Genomic DNA, 16,646 nt, shown 5'->3' on the forward strand with positions numbered 1-16,646 from the left:
AATAAGAATCAGCCATAGTACACCCACGTCCCCTCCCTCCCGGACCTTTCTCCCATCTCCCTCCCCATCTGACCCTTCAGCTTGTCCCAGAGCCCCTGTTTGAATTCCCTGAGTCATAGAGCAAATTCCCGTTGGCTATCTATTTTACACACGGTATTGTAAATTTTGTTAATCTCTCCATACATCTTCCCTTGTCCTTCCTCTCCTCCTTCCATGTCCATAGGTCTGTTCTCTGTGTCTGTTTCTCCACTGCTGATGGTTTCTCTTCAGATCCAGGGGAATGAGATGAAAAAGAGGAAGGGGAAATAGGAAGAGAAAAGAGATAAATGGATGTAAACAGAAGACTCGAACTCTCCCATTTTCACATCAGTTATCTACTCCACCTGCACAACCACCTCTAAGGCATCATTAATCCTTACAGATAAGAAACTGAGACAGAAGAAGTTCCAGGGACTGGTAGGTTCCTCCCACGGGGGTACCTGCAGAGGGTGGGGGAGGGGTACAGTCTGCCCTCCCTCCTGACCTCCCTGGCAGTTTCATGACAGCTTCTCCACAACCGTTCCCTCCCAGGTGGCGGCAGCACGTCCTCCTTGTGGGCAAGTCTCCCTCACGCTGCCCCACCCAGAAGTGGGCGTCCCCTCACCCAGGACCACGTGTGCAAGAGACTAGCCAGGGGCCGAGGCTGAAGTCAGTAGCCTCCCAGAGCTGTTCTTGTCTGCCGGCTTCCCGTCAGTGCACCACACCACGCTTCCTGCCTTGCTGGGGGGAAGCCCCTGAAGTACACTGTTGAGAAAAGCGAAACTTCAGAATACCCCCAAACAGAATCTAAATTGGCCAAAGATATAAGAATCTGAGAGAAAAAAAAAAAAAAAGTAAAGAAAAGATATTCACAGAGCTTGCTGAGGCGTGGGAAATCCAGGCCTGTCCTGCAGAAGAGCTCAGTGATGGGATGTTTCCGTCATGAGCAGGCAGAGATGATTTCTGGAGGAGTGACGGAAATGAATCTTTCACTGTCTACTTTTCTCTAGTGCTTGTATTTTTTTTTTAACCAGGTGGCTTTATAACATTTTCAATTACAGAAAACTATTTTAAAGTGGCCTGCCAAAAATAAAATAAAATAAAATAAAGTGGCCTGCCAGGCAGTCACCATTCTGTGTGGCTCACCCTCCTGTGAGAAGACAACAGCTCAGTCAGGGCATGACACATTAGGGGTGGGGTCACACATCCGGTCTACTACATATGCCTCCAAATCATGCAACTCATTGTTCTGAGGACTCAAAGTCATGTTTAAAATCAGAGTCAGCTAAAGTAAAACTGGAAGAGAAATGTGCTTCTGGAATGTGGAGCACACAGCACAGACCAATGCTGCTCCCTTGGGCAGCACCCTCTCAGGGACTCTGGGATGGGGTTAGTGGTCATGACTCTGTCCTGGGGAAGAACTGAGGCAGTGAGTCCAGTCTAGCCCATCACCCTCAGGTCAGGTTGGGTCCTGAATAAACCTCAACCCCCGAGGGTCACAGAGCAGAGTCAGGTGAAGAGCGGAGCAGAGACCACAGGGTCAGACCCGCACAGGAGTGTCGAGCATCCAGGAAGAGAGAAATAAGATGCAGCATCTCACAGTCTGCAACAGGAAATGTCCTTATTCTGAGAAAGTAGCTGTGCAATCAGGCAAGTGACAGTGGGAGCAGCCGAAGCAGTGAGGTTAGAATGAACCCTGAGGGTCTGTAGAGGAAGCAAAACAGATGATCAAGGCAAATGCTATATAAAGTCTCTCATTAGAAATTTAAACCCTAGCATGTGAGCATACTCAGTCATGTCTGACTCCTTGTGACCCCATGAAGTGTAGCCCGCCAGGCTCCTCTGTCCATGGGGTTATTATCCCAGCAAGAATACTGGAGTGGGTTGTCATTTCCTCCTTCAGGGGATCTTCCCGACCCAGGGTTCGAACCCATGTCTCCCGCATTGAGATGATGGATTCTTCACCACTGAGACACCTGGTAAGTCCCTTTAAATCCCAGAGTCTCTAATGTGAAAAGAAGGGAATTGAGGGCAGGAGAATTACTCAGCCACTTGGTTGGTATTAAAGGAGGAGACAGGTGAGCAGGCCAAGACTGAGTGGATACCTCCCTTTTCTACTCCTTTAGGAACATCCATCCTTCACCCACTTCCTGATCTAGTGTAGGGGGGCAAGGTCTTCTCCCTGCTCCACTGGCCTCCTCTCTCCAGAATCTATCCCTGGAAAAGCTCTGACCTCCTTCTGAATAGCTCAGTTCTACTGTGGGGTTCCAGATTAGAAAACAAGGTTACTTCTCTCATCCAACTGTTAATCCCCACTGGCTTTCCCTGCTCTTCCCCGTTCATGTCACAACTGCCTTCTTGCTCAGATCTACCCACCCACACCCCTGCCCCCGGGGTCTTATGAACTTAGAAATACAAACTCATTTAAACACCAAGACAAAAGAAAAACAGAATTGGTGGCTGAATTTTCTGCCATAGAACATTTCCAAATTATTGGCTTTTTGGAGTGGTCCTTCTCTATTACTGAGACAAGGAGGCAAAAGGACCCAAGGACCCAAAAGAACCCCGGTGAGCAGCCTGAGGGTGGAGGTGGTAATGAGTCAGAGCGTGGGTTTAAGTACTGAACTTACTTATTTGGATTTTAATTCCAGCTCTGACACTACTCGCTCAGTGATTCTCAAAGTTGAGAATGCACCAGAATTACCTGGAGGGCTTATAAAGATACAAATTACTGGGCCCCATCCCCCAAGTTTCGCATTATTTAGGTCTGAGGTGGGACCCGAGAATCTACATTTCTAACAGTTTATCAGATGTGAAGTGAAGTGAAGTGAAGCCGTTGGTCTACTTTGAGCCGCACTCTCCAGCAGTGTGGTCAGCCGCCTTCCGTGTATATTCCGGACAATAATCAGTAGTTATTTGCTGGGGCTAGTGTTTACCTGAGACCCGGCACATGAAGACCTTAGCATTGTTCGTGGCACACAGCAAATTCCCTGCTCTTATTGTTGGATGAAGGGGAGGAATCATTTGGTCAAGACCACTTCTCCCGATGAGAAGCAATCCTGGGACGGAGCCCCAGGGCGCCTCTCTGTCCCGCGGCGTTTCTCTGCTCCCGAGCCTTTTCCTCCAGACTCTGAGCGCTGCGGCCACACGGCCACTGAGCCCGCGCACATGCCGGCGGCTCACGCCTGTCGTCTTTGTGATGGCCGGGACCCTCCAATCTTTATCGACGCCGAGAGCCTGGCCGCGGAGACTGGCCCCCGGAACTTGCTGAGATCTGGAGAAGCCGGAGCAGCCGGGATCCCAGCCGCGGCGGCGGGGGCGGGGTGCATGGGCCGGGGGGCGGCCCCGCAGCAAGCCGGAGTTCCGCGGCGCAGAGCAGTGCTGGGGAGCTCGGCCCCCGGCACCTGACCCGGGAGGGGCGGGGAGGACGCGCTCCAGCGGTCGTGCAGGGCCCGCCTCGGCCCCGCCCTCCAGGACGTCCCGTCGGGAAACCGGTGAGCTGCACGGCCGCGCGGCTGCGGCTCCGCCCGGGCACCACAGGTAAGAAGCAGAAGCAGCCCGCCACCCTTCTCTGGCCTTAGAACCCAGAGCCCTCCCGCTTCTTGGGGCTTCCTGCCGGTCGAGATCGCTTCTCCCAAGTCCTTGTCCCGCATCCATCGCCCCCCTTCGCCGATCTTCTACTCCCCCTCTTCCTCGCCACCCCCGACAGCAACACGAAGCGGCAGGGCCGGGCTGGGCCATCCGTCGTGGTGGCCTCTAGCTCCTCCCTCGGTAGGACTCCCTACACCTTCGCGCCTTCCTTAAAGGTTGAAAGAAAAGCTGGGGTCTCTGGGTCCTGGAGGGGTGGGGTGGGAGCGGTGCAAGCAGCACTGCCTCCGGGACTCTGCAACCTCTGCCCCTCACCCATGCCCTGGCATCCCTTTTGTGCCCCCATCGCCCCGCGCTGAGCCACCCCCAGTGCTCAGCTGCAGAAAACCTTTCAGAGAGGTTCCCTCCTTCCTGGGGCGGCGCGGCTCCTGAGCAGAAGGAGTGAGCCGGCGAGAGAAACCTCCCGGGTGAGGGCAGGGTCTCAGACATCCTCCCTGTGGAGACTTGGGTCTTTAAAGGGCAGGAACTGTGTGTTCAGTATTGTTGGGAGGGAGTCTGATGGGTGTTCATGACTGTGACTGTCACCGACTTCCTGATTTCCTGTCACTTGTCCCAAACCCCAGGCCAACCAAAAGGAGAAATAGTTTGTTACTTGCCCCCAGAGCCTGTCGTCCCAGACACTGACCTCTGCGGAGGTTAGCACAGGGCTTCTCTGTGTGTGTGGGGATGGTGAGGTGTCAATTTGCCAGCACAGCATAAGACAGATCCCTCTATTAGCCAGCCACCCCATTGCAACATTCACAAGGAGAGTTCTAACACTGCACTCCCAGTGCCCTGCCAGACCTGCAAATGCAGTTTGCAGACACTGCAGGAGGTTAAAAACTCTGGACACACCAAAGAACCTGGGGCTTGTGCTCATTTTGCCAGAGATATGTGTACACTGCCCACGCCCCTTTCTCGCAGTGAATGAGCTGTGTCTCTGCCCATTACAGGAAGAGCGAAAAGGATGAGACAGGCAAATGCATGTGATCAATAGCGCAAGCTAAGGTGAGGGGTTGGAAATTTACTTTAGTTCAAGTTATCCAGCAGAAGCCAGCATCCTTGCAGATACTTCCTGACCTGTTCCTTAACAGTGCCATTCACTTTCGGCACCCAGAGGTAACAAAACAACTTTCAGGGGCACCAGAGCAGTTAGCAGAGCAGGCCTGTCAATGGGAATGTGGTCTAGAGGTGGTGGAACCACGAATACTGGGCTGCCTGGAAAGCCCTCATCCTTGGTAATCACTGCCCATAGTTAGCAGAATAGCTGACTCCTACCCATGTGGAAGAACTCACGCCTGAAAAGGGAAGCCCTGAGGCATGTCAAAAACTGTCTGAGATCAGAAACATCTCAGCCCCAAATTCAGTTGGGAGAAACCTGAACAAGAGATACGGGCTTGGGCCTAGCCCATATAGCCATTGCCTAGAACAGAAATCAGGAATCAAAGGGACAACTAACCCTAGGGCCAAGGCAGTGGGTATAATGGAGGCGGAGAGCTGGCTCAGCTCTGTCACTAAATTAGCTGTCTAACCTTGGCCAAATCACATAAACACTCCCTGGGTGGGGAACAAATGAGAAGGTGTATGTGAAAATGCTTTGTCAAAGCTCCAAGCACCAGCCAAGTGCAAGGCAACATGGTGCTATGGTTAAGATAGTGGGCTTTGGAGAGATGTGGGCTTGGGAGCAAATTCTGCCTCTTCCATTTCATAGCTGTGTGTCCTTGGTCAGGTTACTAAACTTGTGTGGGCTTCAGTTTCCTTATATGTAAAATGGAAAAAGACAACTGTGTCTTGCTTTGGTACAGCAAGCAGTGATATTAGAAAAGGTTCTGGTATTGTTCTGAACCTCCTCTGGTTTGATGGACATGTTCTGACATCTCCAGCCCTAGAAGTGAAGCTGAGGTCCAAAGTGGGTTTCTCTGTCCTGGAGGGACCCAGCGGCTGTGCCAAAGATTTGGGTGAACTCTGATCATCATACAGCCCTCTGCTCCTCTCTGGGAAAGCCCAACATACCCTTTCTCATTTGATGGGAATGAGAGTGAGGGTTTGAATGAATGAGAGGTCAAGTGCAGGGCAGTGCCTGTCTCTGTGTCGGGCTCAAAGCTGTAATTGTGCTGTGTACAAGGCTTGCCCAGTGAACAAGGATGGCCTCAGTCTGGGGAGAAGAAGGACTGTTACAAGACTCTTTTGTGGCACCTGAGAGCCCTGGGAGGTCAGGTTATTCTCCAGTCTCCTGTGCAGCCTGGTCCTCAGCCCTGGGTAGAGATGTGAAGAAACGAAGAAAACTCAATCCTCACCCTCACCTCTGCCGATAGCAGAAAACAAAGAACAGACAGATCAGGGTGTGGAATTAACAACCAGATACCTCAGGATGGAGGGATGCTGTAGGAATAGGAAGGTTAGGTGAACCAGTTGGGAAAAGCATACTAGAGGCAGAAGATTGGGGACCAGGATTTAAAGATTTGAGAAGATGAAAGAAAAGGGGACCTAGGCAGCCCAATGTCTAAACCTGTTGGTTCTCCCTCCCCCATAAAATCTAGTGGGGAAGTCCTACGTGAAGAAACGTGGGCCATGAAACTTGGAAACAAATATGCCCAATACTAATGGCAGTAAGATGCCCTTTAGTCTGAGAAGGCTTCTTGGAGGAGGGGAGTTTCAGGTAAGAATTAAAGAAAAGAAACATAATTTGCTTTCAGTCCAGTTCAGTCACTCAGTTGTGTCTGACTCTGCGACCCCATGGACTGCAGCACACCAGGCTTCCCTGTCCATCACCAACTCCCCGAGCTTACTCAAACTCAGCTCATGAGTTGAGCTTACTTAATTCATGCTGGTGATACCATCCAACCATCTCATCCTCTGTCATCCCCTTCTCCTCCCACCTTCAATCTTTCCCAGCATCAGGGTCTTTTCTAATGAGTCAGTTCTTTGCATCAGGTGGCCAAAGTGTTGGAGTTTCAGCTTTAGCATCAGCCCTTCCAATGAATATTCAGGACTGATTTTCTTTAGGATGGACTGGTTGGATCTCCTTGCAGTCCAAGAGACTCTCAAGAGTCATCTTCAACAACATGGTTCAAAAGCATCAATTCTTTGACGCTCAGCTTTCTTTATAGCCCAACTCTCACATCCATACATGACTACTGGAAAAAACATAGCTTTGACTCGATGGACCTTTGTTGGCAAAGTAATGTCTTTGCTTTTTGATATGTGGTCTAGTTTGGTCATAGCTTTTCTTCCAAGGAGAAAGTGTCTTTTAATTTCATGGCTGTAGTCACCATCTGCAGCCCAAGAAAATAAAGTTTCTCACTGTTTCCATTGTTTCCCCATCTATTTGCCGTGAAGTGATGAGACTGGGTCCCATGATCTTAGTTTTCTGAATGTTCAGCTTTAAGCCAACTTTTTCACTCTCCTCTTTCACTTTCATCAAGAGGCTCTTTAGTTCTTCTTCGATTTCTGCCATAAGGGTAGTGTTATTTGCATATCAAGGTTATTGATATTTCTCCTGGCAATCTTGATTCCAGTTTGTGCTTCTTCCAGCCCAGCGTTTTGCATGATGTACTCTGCATATAAGTTAAATAAACAGGGTGACAATATACAACATTGATGTACTCCTTTCCCGATTTAGAACCAGTCTGTTGTTCCATGTCCAGTTCTAACTGTTGCTTCTTGACCTGCATACAGATTTCTCAGGAGGCAGGTCAGGTGGTCTGGTATTCCCATCTCTTTCAGAATTTTCCACAGTTTGTTGTGATCCACGCAGTCAAAGGCTTTGGCCTAGTCAATAAAGCAGAAGTAGATGTTTTTCTGGAACGCTCTTGCTTTTTCGATGATCCAGTGGATGTTGGCTATTTGATCTGCTTAGCAAGAACATAAGGAAAATGCTTTGAAGAGAAAAAGGTAGCCAGTGAGGGTGAGGAGCAAACAGGAAGCAGACTGCCAAGGCCGTGTTTCTGCTACAGTCAAATGTCGGGAAAGGAATATGAATATGGCCCTTCTAGATTGTGAAAGGGAGAGAGAGGCCTGAGCAGAGGAAGCTGGCAGGCAACTTCTGCTGATCCTCCAGATACTGGGTCGTAGGAACACAGTCTCAGAGAATGGTTTTGAAAGAGCAGAGGAAGAAGAGGATCCAGGAGGCAGAGAATGAATCAGCAGGAGCGTGCATGGAGTGAGCCTGATGTTGAAACCCATTTAGAAACTCCATGCCTGGGAGTAGAGTAGGGGCAAGAGTAGTTTCCAGGGTTTCGACGCTACTGGCCACAATGGGGAAATTGGGAAGGCTGGCTAGTTTAGGGGGCAGGCCACAGACCCTGAGTTCAGGGTGTGGCATGACAGGTATCCAGTGGCCCTGGGTAGAAGTCCTACAGCCAGGAGCGCACCATACCTGAAGAGAGAAGAGAAAGCTTCAGTTCTGTCCTCTCCCATCACCTGCCCCTCAACCTGAAGATGAGCGCAAGCCTTCAGGAATACCCCTTCTGTTAAACACCCCCATCCGTCCCTCTCCTCCTGCCAGTTGATGGATGATAAGACTCAGTTCGAGTTTGTTTTCTCCCCTGCCTCCGACCCTGGCTTTCTCTCCGACCCAACCTGATTGTCACCAGGGTTCCTAAATGATTAGGGAATCCCAGCCTATGCCCACCTAGGGTTCGTCTTCATCCCTAGGTTCTGAGGACTCTCAAGGCTCAGTTTGAAACGGTTACATATCCCTGCCTGACCTGGCAGGATCTGGAGATCCTTTAGTGACAAAAACCTGTGAGCTGGTGAACTTCCTGCTTGGTCAGGTATTATTTTGATTTTTCAGTAACTTTACAAACTTGGACTAGATCAAGAAACATTTGCTGAGCACCTGCTATGTGCCAAGCCTATTCTAGGGACACAGCATGAGTTAAGTTCAATTGGGTTTTTTCCAAAGGAAAAAATCTGTGTTTGGGCAACTAAAGCTTAAAATGTTATGCAAACAAAAGATGAACCTAGATCAGCCCAGGAGAAAACTTGATATACTTGCTACTGAAATAACTTTCAGTGAGTCTTTCTGGGAAAATACAGTCATGTACTGTAGCTCTAGTGTTGAGGGGGAAAACTGAAGTGTTTTGAAGGTATAATTATGGGGAAAAGTGAAAACCTACCAGCATTCTGTAATCAAAAAGGTCAGAGGTGGGAGGAGGGGTTTGGAGGAGATAATTTGCTACTTTGTTTACAGCACCAGAACAGAGGAAGTGAAATGCAGGTTAGGTTGGTTTTGATAACTGAGAAAGTGCTACCCGGGAGAAAAAAGGGAGACTCATTTGTCCAAAACAGCCTCTTGGCCCCCTCCCCACAACCAGTAGCTTGAAATGGACCTGTCGGCTCCCCACCGTGGTGTTAACTCGGTCACACACCTGCTCCTAGTGAGAGTGGTGACAGTCATCACTTTTTAAGAAACCTGTAATTGAGCGATAGCCTGACTAACTTGAGCAAACATCCCTGTTGGTGGTGTTGCCACTGCTAACTTCCTGGCTGCCACATCTCTAGGAGGTGAGCAGCTCCCTAGATAAACAGAAAGAAACTTTGTTATAAATAGGCCACCTGGCCAGCAAGGGCGTGTTCCGGGTAGCTGACCCTGGTTCTCACTAAAGCCAAAACTTTACCTGGGAACTACATTTGTGGCCATCTTTAAAGCATTGGTGGTCCTAGGTGAGAATTGGAGGAGGGCAAGCCTGGGGAAGGTGGTGGGAGGAGAGGGGAGGGGCTGGGGGATGGGGAGAGGTTGGAAGTGGGGCATCTATCAGTGAAATAGGGAGTTTCTGGAACATAGCCCTGCTCTAGGTTCAGGAGACCCAAACTAGTCCCCAAACTCTCCAGGTGACCTCCAAGGGGAAGGTAAAATGGTGGGAACAGAGCAGTGCCTGGGAGTTGAGAGATGGGCATCTGCTCCCAGGAGCCATGAGCTGTGTGACACAATAGAAGTCACCTAACCAAACTGGCCTCGCTGTCAAATAAGAGTGCTGGACTCAGAAGGACCTAGTCTACATGGCTCACTGGTGTGTAGCAACAGACTATCGTGTAACTCACATGCACAAACGCATTCAAAACATCATTTAGTGAAGCCAGGGCTCACCTCTGTGGCTTTAAATGGGTCATGTTAACCCTATTGGCCTCATCTCATTTAACAAGAGTTTTTGAAGTACCTGCCACATGCAAGCTTTGTGCTAGAACTTTGCAAGCGACAAAAAGCTGAAAACAACCTGCCCTCTCTGGTCCAGTTCACAAAGGTGTGAGAGAGGAGAGACTGTGAAAAGATCAAAGTAGAAGTATAAACAGTTTGCTAAGGGGGGGTGAGGGGCTTCCCAGGTGGCACTAGCGGTAAAGAACCCACCTGCCAATGCAGGAGACCTGAGAGACGTGGGATCATAAGATGTGAAACATAAGAGAATCAGGTTCGATCCCTAGGTCGGGAAGATCCCCTGGAGGAGGGCATGGGCAACTCACTCCTGTATTCTTGCCTGGAGAATTCCATGGGCGAGGAGCCTGGTGGGCTACAGTCCATGGGGTCACACAGAGTCAGACAGGACTGGAGCGACTTAGCACACACACAAGGGGGTGAGACTAGAGATAGAAATTCTGCAAGAGACCTAGGAAGGTTTATTGGAGGAAACTAGGCTGTAAAATGGAGGAATTAGACTGTATCACTGGCTTTTTGACTGGACCTGGGGAAGGTGGTGGGAGGAGAGGGGAGGGGATGGGGGGATGGGTAGAAGTTGGAAGGGGGGCATTTTACAAGAAAACTTAGTATCAAATGGATTAAAGATCTAAATGTAAGACCAGAAACTATAAAACTCCTAGAGGAGAACATAGGCAAAACACTCTCTGACATAAATCACAGCAAGATCCTCTATGACCCACCTCCCAGAATATTGGAAATAAAAGCAAAACTAAACAAATGGGACCTAATGAAACTTAAAAGCTTTTGCACTACAAAGGAAACTATAAGTAAGGTGAAAAGACAGCCCTCAGATTGGGAGAAAATAATAGCAAATGAAGAAACAGACAAAGGATTAATCTCAAAAATATACAAGCAACTCCTGAAGCTCAATTCCAGAAAAATAAATGACCCAATCAAAAAATGGGCCAAAGAACTAAACAGACATTTCTCCAAAGAAGACATACAGATGGCTAACAAACACATGAAAAGATGCTCAACATCACTCATTATTAGAGAAATGCAAATCAAAACCACAATGAGGTACCATTACACGCCAGTCAGGATGGCTGCTATCCAAAAGTCTACAAGCAATAAATGCTGGAGAGGGTGTGGAGAAAAGGGAACCCTCTTACACTGTTGGTGGGAATGCAAACTAGTACAGCCGCTATGGAAAACAGTGTGGAGATTTCTTAAAAAACTGGAAATAGAACTGCCATATGACCCAGCAATCCCACTTCTGGGCATACACACTGAGGAAACCAGATCTGAAAGAGACACGTGCACCCCAATGTTCATTGCAGCACTGTTTATAATAGCCAGGACATGGAAGCAACCTAGATGCCCATCAGCAGACAAATGGATAAGGAAGCTGTGGTACATATACACCATGGAATATTACTCAGCCATTAAAAAGAATTCATTTGAACCAGTCCTAATGAGATGGATGAAGCTGGAGCCCCTTATACAGAGTGAAGTAAGCCAGAAAGACAAAGAACATTACAGCATACTAACACATATATATGGAATTTAGAAAGATGGTAACAATAACCCTATATGCAAAACAGAAAAAGAGACACAGAAATACAGAACAGACTTTTGAACTCTGTGGGAGAAGGCGAGGGTGGGATGTTTCGAGAGGAATCGGGTGGAGAGGGAGGTGGGAGCGGGAACTGGGATGGGGAAGACGTGTAAATCCATGGCTGATTCATATCAATGTATGACAAAACCCACTGAAATGTTGTGAAGTAATTAGCCTCCAACTAATAAAAAAATAAAAAAAAAAAAAGAAAACTTAGTATCTTCTTATGTGTGACAGGATATCTCAAAAGTCTCAGGAAAGCTTTGTTGTGTGGGATCTTAGTTCTCCCACCAGGGATTGAACCCTGGCCACAGCAGAAAAAGCACTGAGTCCTAACCACTGGACCACCAGGGAATTCCCTTTAGGAAAATTTTATACTTTAGTCTCCTAAGAGGTATGAATTTTACAAACTAACAAAAAACATCATTTGAAAATGTGATTCCTTTCACCTATGTGAATTTTGAATAACAACTTTTCATTTTAATTTTGTATCAGGAAATGTTTATCATCTTCAACGGATGGAGACAGACATTAAAATAATAATTTATTATTCGAAATTCATAGAAACGAGGTGAAAGAAATTTAAACTTTCAAATGATGTTCTCTGTAAGTCTGTGGCATTTATACTTCCAAAGTTATTAAAGCATAAGATTATACTAGGACTTTTGGTACACTTACTCTATATATGTATGTGTAATAACCAAAATGAAATTTTAACAAAACAATACTTACCCATATTACCTGTGATGTAGTTTTTTTTTTTTTTTGCTCTAGTCTAATCTGATCTTTTAAATAATTTTTTTCCAATGCTGATTTGCAACACTTTAAATGTATTTCACAATCTTATAATGAGTTGCAATCAACGGTTTGATAGACATTGGACTGGGTGAAACCTCGGTTCCCTTATACCAGTGACAAAAGGTAAATTTGTATTCTGACTAATGAGGCCAGGAAAACAGGTCCAGTTTGTTCAGTCTAAGGAAATGTTCCCAGAATAAGAGGATTTCTGGTATCATCTCAGTACTAAAATCAAGATGGTCTGATGTTGCAATCCCAAGGGTGGCTGGAGAAAAAAGAGTTGGGAATGAAAGTTTAGCAGCAGCAGGAGGGAATGAGTGGTTGAGGGCCTTGGGCATACTTGCCAGTGGACCTCTTGGCCAGCCAGAAGGTGAGCGAGCTACACTGCGGGGAGGACCATGTGAAGCCCTGCTCTTGCCTGAGGACTATGTGCAGTAGGGGTTGTTTCTCCCCCAAATCTGGTGCCCTCCCTGACCTTGCCAGCCACACTTCTGGTAATAGTCTCCTACGCAGAGAGCAGGAATCCTTAAAGACAAAGTCTTCTGACTTACACTGGACTTTGTGTCCCTTCGAAGAGACTCTTTCCCATCACCCGCATGCCAAGCAAACAAACCAGAGTCCCTTTACTGCCAAGGCTAATCACAGGTGTCTTGTTTCATTTCAGGATGTGGTTAGTACCTTGAGGAACTGCAAGCACCAGAGAGAAAGCCTTAGACAGCCAGGCTGGATTGAGAGAGCAGATGCCTGGGAAGAGCTCAGTTTAACCCCAAGTCTCTCTTTAGGAGGGAACAAAGGAACAAAGGTGAATCACACTGCAATGTCAAGACGAGGGAGTTGGAGTGACCTGGGTGATTCTGAGTGAGTCAGTCAGGGAGGCCTTCCTGGAGGAGGTGAGTCTTAAGCACTTGGCAGTAGCGGATAACTAAGCTTTGTAGGAGGCATATGTCATTTTATTGTGCTTTACTTTGTCTTGCTTCACAGATACTGCATTTTTTACAAATTGAAGGTTTGTGGCAACCCTATATCCAGCAAATCTATTGCTGAAATTTTTCCGGAAGTGTTATTTTTTAATTAAAGTATATACTTTTTTTTTTTTTACATAATGCTATTGCACACTTAATAGACTACAGTATGGTATAAACATAACTTTTCTATATCCTGGGAAACCAAAAAATTGCGTGACCCACTTTCTTGCTGTGGTCTGGAACTGACTGCATAGCAACTCCCAGGTTATGCCTGTACCATGCCTTTGTTTCTAACTGTGCTCCCTCTTTCTTGTTGGAGCGGAAGGTAGACAGACAAAGTGTCAGGGAGATGCCAGTTCAGATGGTTCAGCACTATTGTAGCAAACACTTCCCCATTCTGCGGCCCTTGGTCTGTGCTTAGCTGGGGCAGTTGCAGAATCGATGAGATGTCAAAGTCAGGCATCAATCAGCCCAGCAACCCTTAGATAGAACACCGCCTCTACATTGAGTTTCCATTTCCTCCTTGAAGCCTTCTTCAAGCCCACGGGCTGTTGTTCTTGTCTGTGCTCTTAGTTCAAATTGTGTTACTTTTTGAATAGATAATGTTGTCAGGGTTCAAAGTGCAAAAGGGTATTCAGAGACAGATTTTTTCCTGCTCCTATTCCCTCCTGGGACTGGTGCTCCCCGAACCCAGTTCTTGTTCTCCAACTAGATTTTAAAATCTGGTGGGGAAGGAGGCATCTCACACCTCTCTGTGTCCCTCTGTGTCCCAGCTGGAGTGGATTGTTTCACCTCACCACCCAGGGGCGTTCCCCTGGCACCACACCCTCCCTCCTTATCCGCACTGCTGCTATCTTGGGTCAGACCACCCCCTAGTTCCTCTTAACTGGTCATCCAGCTGCCAGTCAGGTGCATCTCCTAGACGCCCTCCACCAGCTGTCACACTCCTCCTCTTGTAATGCTGGGCTCCCACTAGTCTTTACTGCTCCCCATGCCTCGGGTCAAGGGCAAGCTCTTTGCTTTGATGACTTGATTTCAAGCCACCTCTCCAGACCCATCACCTGTTCCTCCCATCAGGCTTCATCCTCCCACCAAACCAAATTCCTTGGAGTTCTCTGATGGATCATGCTGTCTCCTGCATCTCGGGCTTTCTCTATATTGTTCCCTCTGCCTGACATGTGCTCACGTCACCAGCCAACTCCTCCTTGTGGGTTAGGGCTCAGCCCAAGTTTCTCTCCAGAGGGACTTCACAAGCATCACTCTCCCCCACTCGGTGAGTTTACTGCATCCTCTCTCCCTCTGCCCCCGAGGCTGCCTCTCTCAGGCTGGGTGCCTCTGCTTAAAACTTGACTCCCGCGATTGACTGTACTCTCCTTGAAGGCTGGGCTCTCTGCGTAAGAAGACGATTACCAGAAGTGTGGCTGGCAAGGTCGGGGAGGTCACCAGACTTGGGGGAGAAACAGCCCCTACTGCACACAGTCCTTTGTCAAGAACAGGACTTCACATGGTCCTCCCTGCAATGTAGCTTGCTCACCTTCTGGCTGGCCACCATCTGGCAGAGTACCTGGCATAAAGCAGGAATTCACTCAATACTGGCAGAATCAACAAAGCTCCTCTATCTCCCAGACAATACCTAATATAAAATAGATGCTCAAAAAGATTTAATCTTATTCGATTTTTGATGGTGCTGCTGAATCTTTTTTTTTTTTTTTTTTTTTACCAAAAGCACTATATACAGCAGGCACTTAAAATGTTTCTCTTTAACATATTTGTGTGAAGTAGGTGCTTAGGTATATTTGCTGTATACAGTAGGTACTCAGCACATGCTTGCTATGTACATGGTAGGCTTTCAGTATGTGGCTGCGTAGAGGCAGAAATTCAGTGTGCTTGCTACATACAAAGGTGCTTGCTTCATGCTTGCTGTTTACAGGAGGTGCGCAGTTTCAGCTTCCTATGCATAGCAGATACTTTGTGTCTGTTTGCTATATGCATGAATCTGAGGTTTTAAAAGAGAACATCTCTCCCCCTGCCCAAAGTGACCCCTGTTCCCACTTCACATCATGACAGCCACCTGTGCCCCAAGTGGATCCGAGTGACTCCAAATACCAGGCTTCTCCATAGGCAGCAGCTTGTGTGTTTAACAACACAGCTCCACTGAAGTTCTTTTTAAGACAGAGTAATGAGTGTGGCTTTGGCCAAAGACCAGGTGCCTGAGGATAATTGCTGGGAAACTGAGCAGGGATTTATTAGTGACAATCATAGAAATAATTGAGGGCTCAGTCTGTGCCAGACACTCAGCTGAGTTTTTATATACATTATTTCTGATTTAATCCTCACACCCACTGTGGGTTAGTTATTAGTCACCCCCACTTTATAGATGAGGAAGTTGAGGCTTAGAGAGATTAAGTCATGTGCCCGAGGGTCACACAGCTGCTACTGATAAAAACTAACACTTTCTGAGCATTGACTGGGTGCAGAGACTGCTAAGCTTTTTCCAGGAATTATTTCATTGAACTTAATCCTTACAACAAACAACTCTAGGAGGTAGGTGCTATTATTGTTAGAAGCTGCAGATCTAGAATTTGTGCGCAGGTCTTTTGCCACCAACATCTAGTGCTTACCCCATGAGTCTTATACTTGCAGAACTGTCTACAGAAAGTTTTGCAAACACTCTTCCTCTGAGCCTGGTACCACATATATGAGGATAGATGCTCAGGGCCATGGTCCTGCCTGGAAGGTGCTGTCATTAGAATCTTAGATTTTAAAATTGTTTTTAATTTTTTTATTAAATATGAATAGATACAGAAAATATTGATAAAATGTGCATAGGGTATAAAGAATAGCAGTGCTGCCAGAAGCCACCATTCACTTTAAAAAAAAAGCTTATTTTGAAGTCCCCCATGTACCTTTATTCCCATGTCTTTCCTCCCTCTTCAGAAACTTCTTTTTTTTTTTTTTTCACTCAACCTTGCATCTGTGTTGTGGCATAAAGAAATGGTTCCTTCGTTGTCATGGTTGTGCAGTCCATGTGCTGTGGATATTTCACACTGTTTATTCATTATAATGCTGATAGACATTAGGATTATTTCTAATTTTTGCCTTTTTTGTGGGTACTGCTAGAAATGTTCTTGTGCATGCCTTTGGTCATATGTTTATCTGAGATGTAAAACCAGGAGAGGAATTGCAGGGGTCATAAGGTGTGAACATTTTAAATTTTTCTAGAAAATGCCAAATTGTTTCAAAAAGTAGTTACGTTGATTAAATTTCTTCATGTAGCATTTCAAGTTTCCAGTTTTTCTAGGTCCATGAACCTCAGAATCTTAGGGCAGGAAAGAAACAGGGTCCATTCTCCTTATCTGGATGGAGACAATTTAGGTGCAGGCAAGTAACGTGATTGGACTAAGGTGATGTCACCATTCAGCAGCAGAGCCTGGCCGAGAACCTGCAAATCCCCTGACTCCCTTCCTCCACCTGCCTTGGCTCA

At 47.1% G+C, this 16,646-nt stretch overlaps 1 protein-coding gene across 5 annotated transcripts in view; it reads left to right on the forward strand.

Annotated features, from left to right (window-relative positions):
* Positions 1–1,802: 1,802 nt before the first annotated feature.
* GALNT6 (polypeptide N-acetylgalactosaminyltransferase 6) overlaps positions 1,803–16,646 on the forward strand; it is a 39,029-nt gene continuing 24,185 nt past the window's right edge. The window contains exons 1-2 of one of the 5 annotated variants that reach the window (XM_061127580.1): positions 1,803–1,997; positions 12,862–12,999. In XM_061127580.1, the coding sequence (XP_060983563.1) occupies positions 1,836–1,997; positions 12,862–12,999 (300 nt within the window). In that variant the 5' untranslated portion in view covers positions 1,803–1,835. Of the gene's footprint in view, positions 1,998–3,479; positions 3,559–12,861; positions 13,088–16,646 lie in introns of those variants that run through there. The other 4 variants (XM_061127582.1, XM_061127583.1, XM_061127581.1 and 1 more) reach the window with 4 other exon arrangements.

The sequence above is a fragment of the Dama dama genome, chromosome 3 (genome assembly GCF_033118175.1).
Source record: "Dama dama isolate Ldn47 chromosome 3, ASM3311817v1, whole genome shotgun sequence".
Lineage (NCBI taxonomy): Eukaryota > Metazoa > Chordata > Mammalia > Artiodactyla > Cervidae > Dama > Dama dama.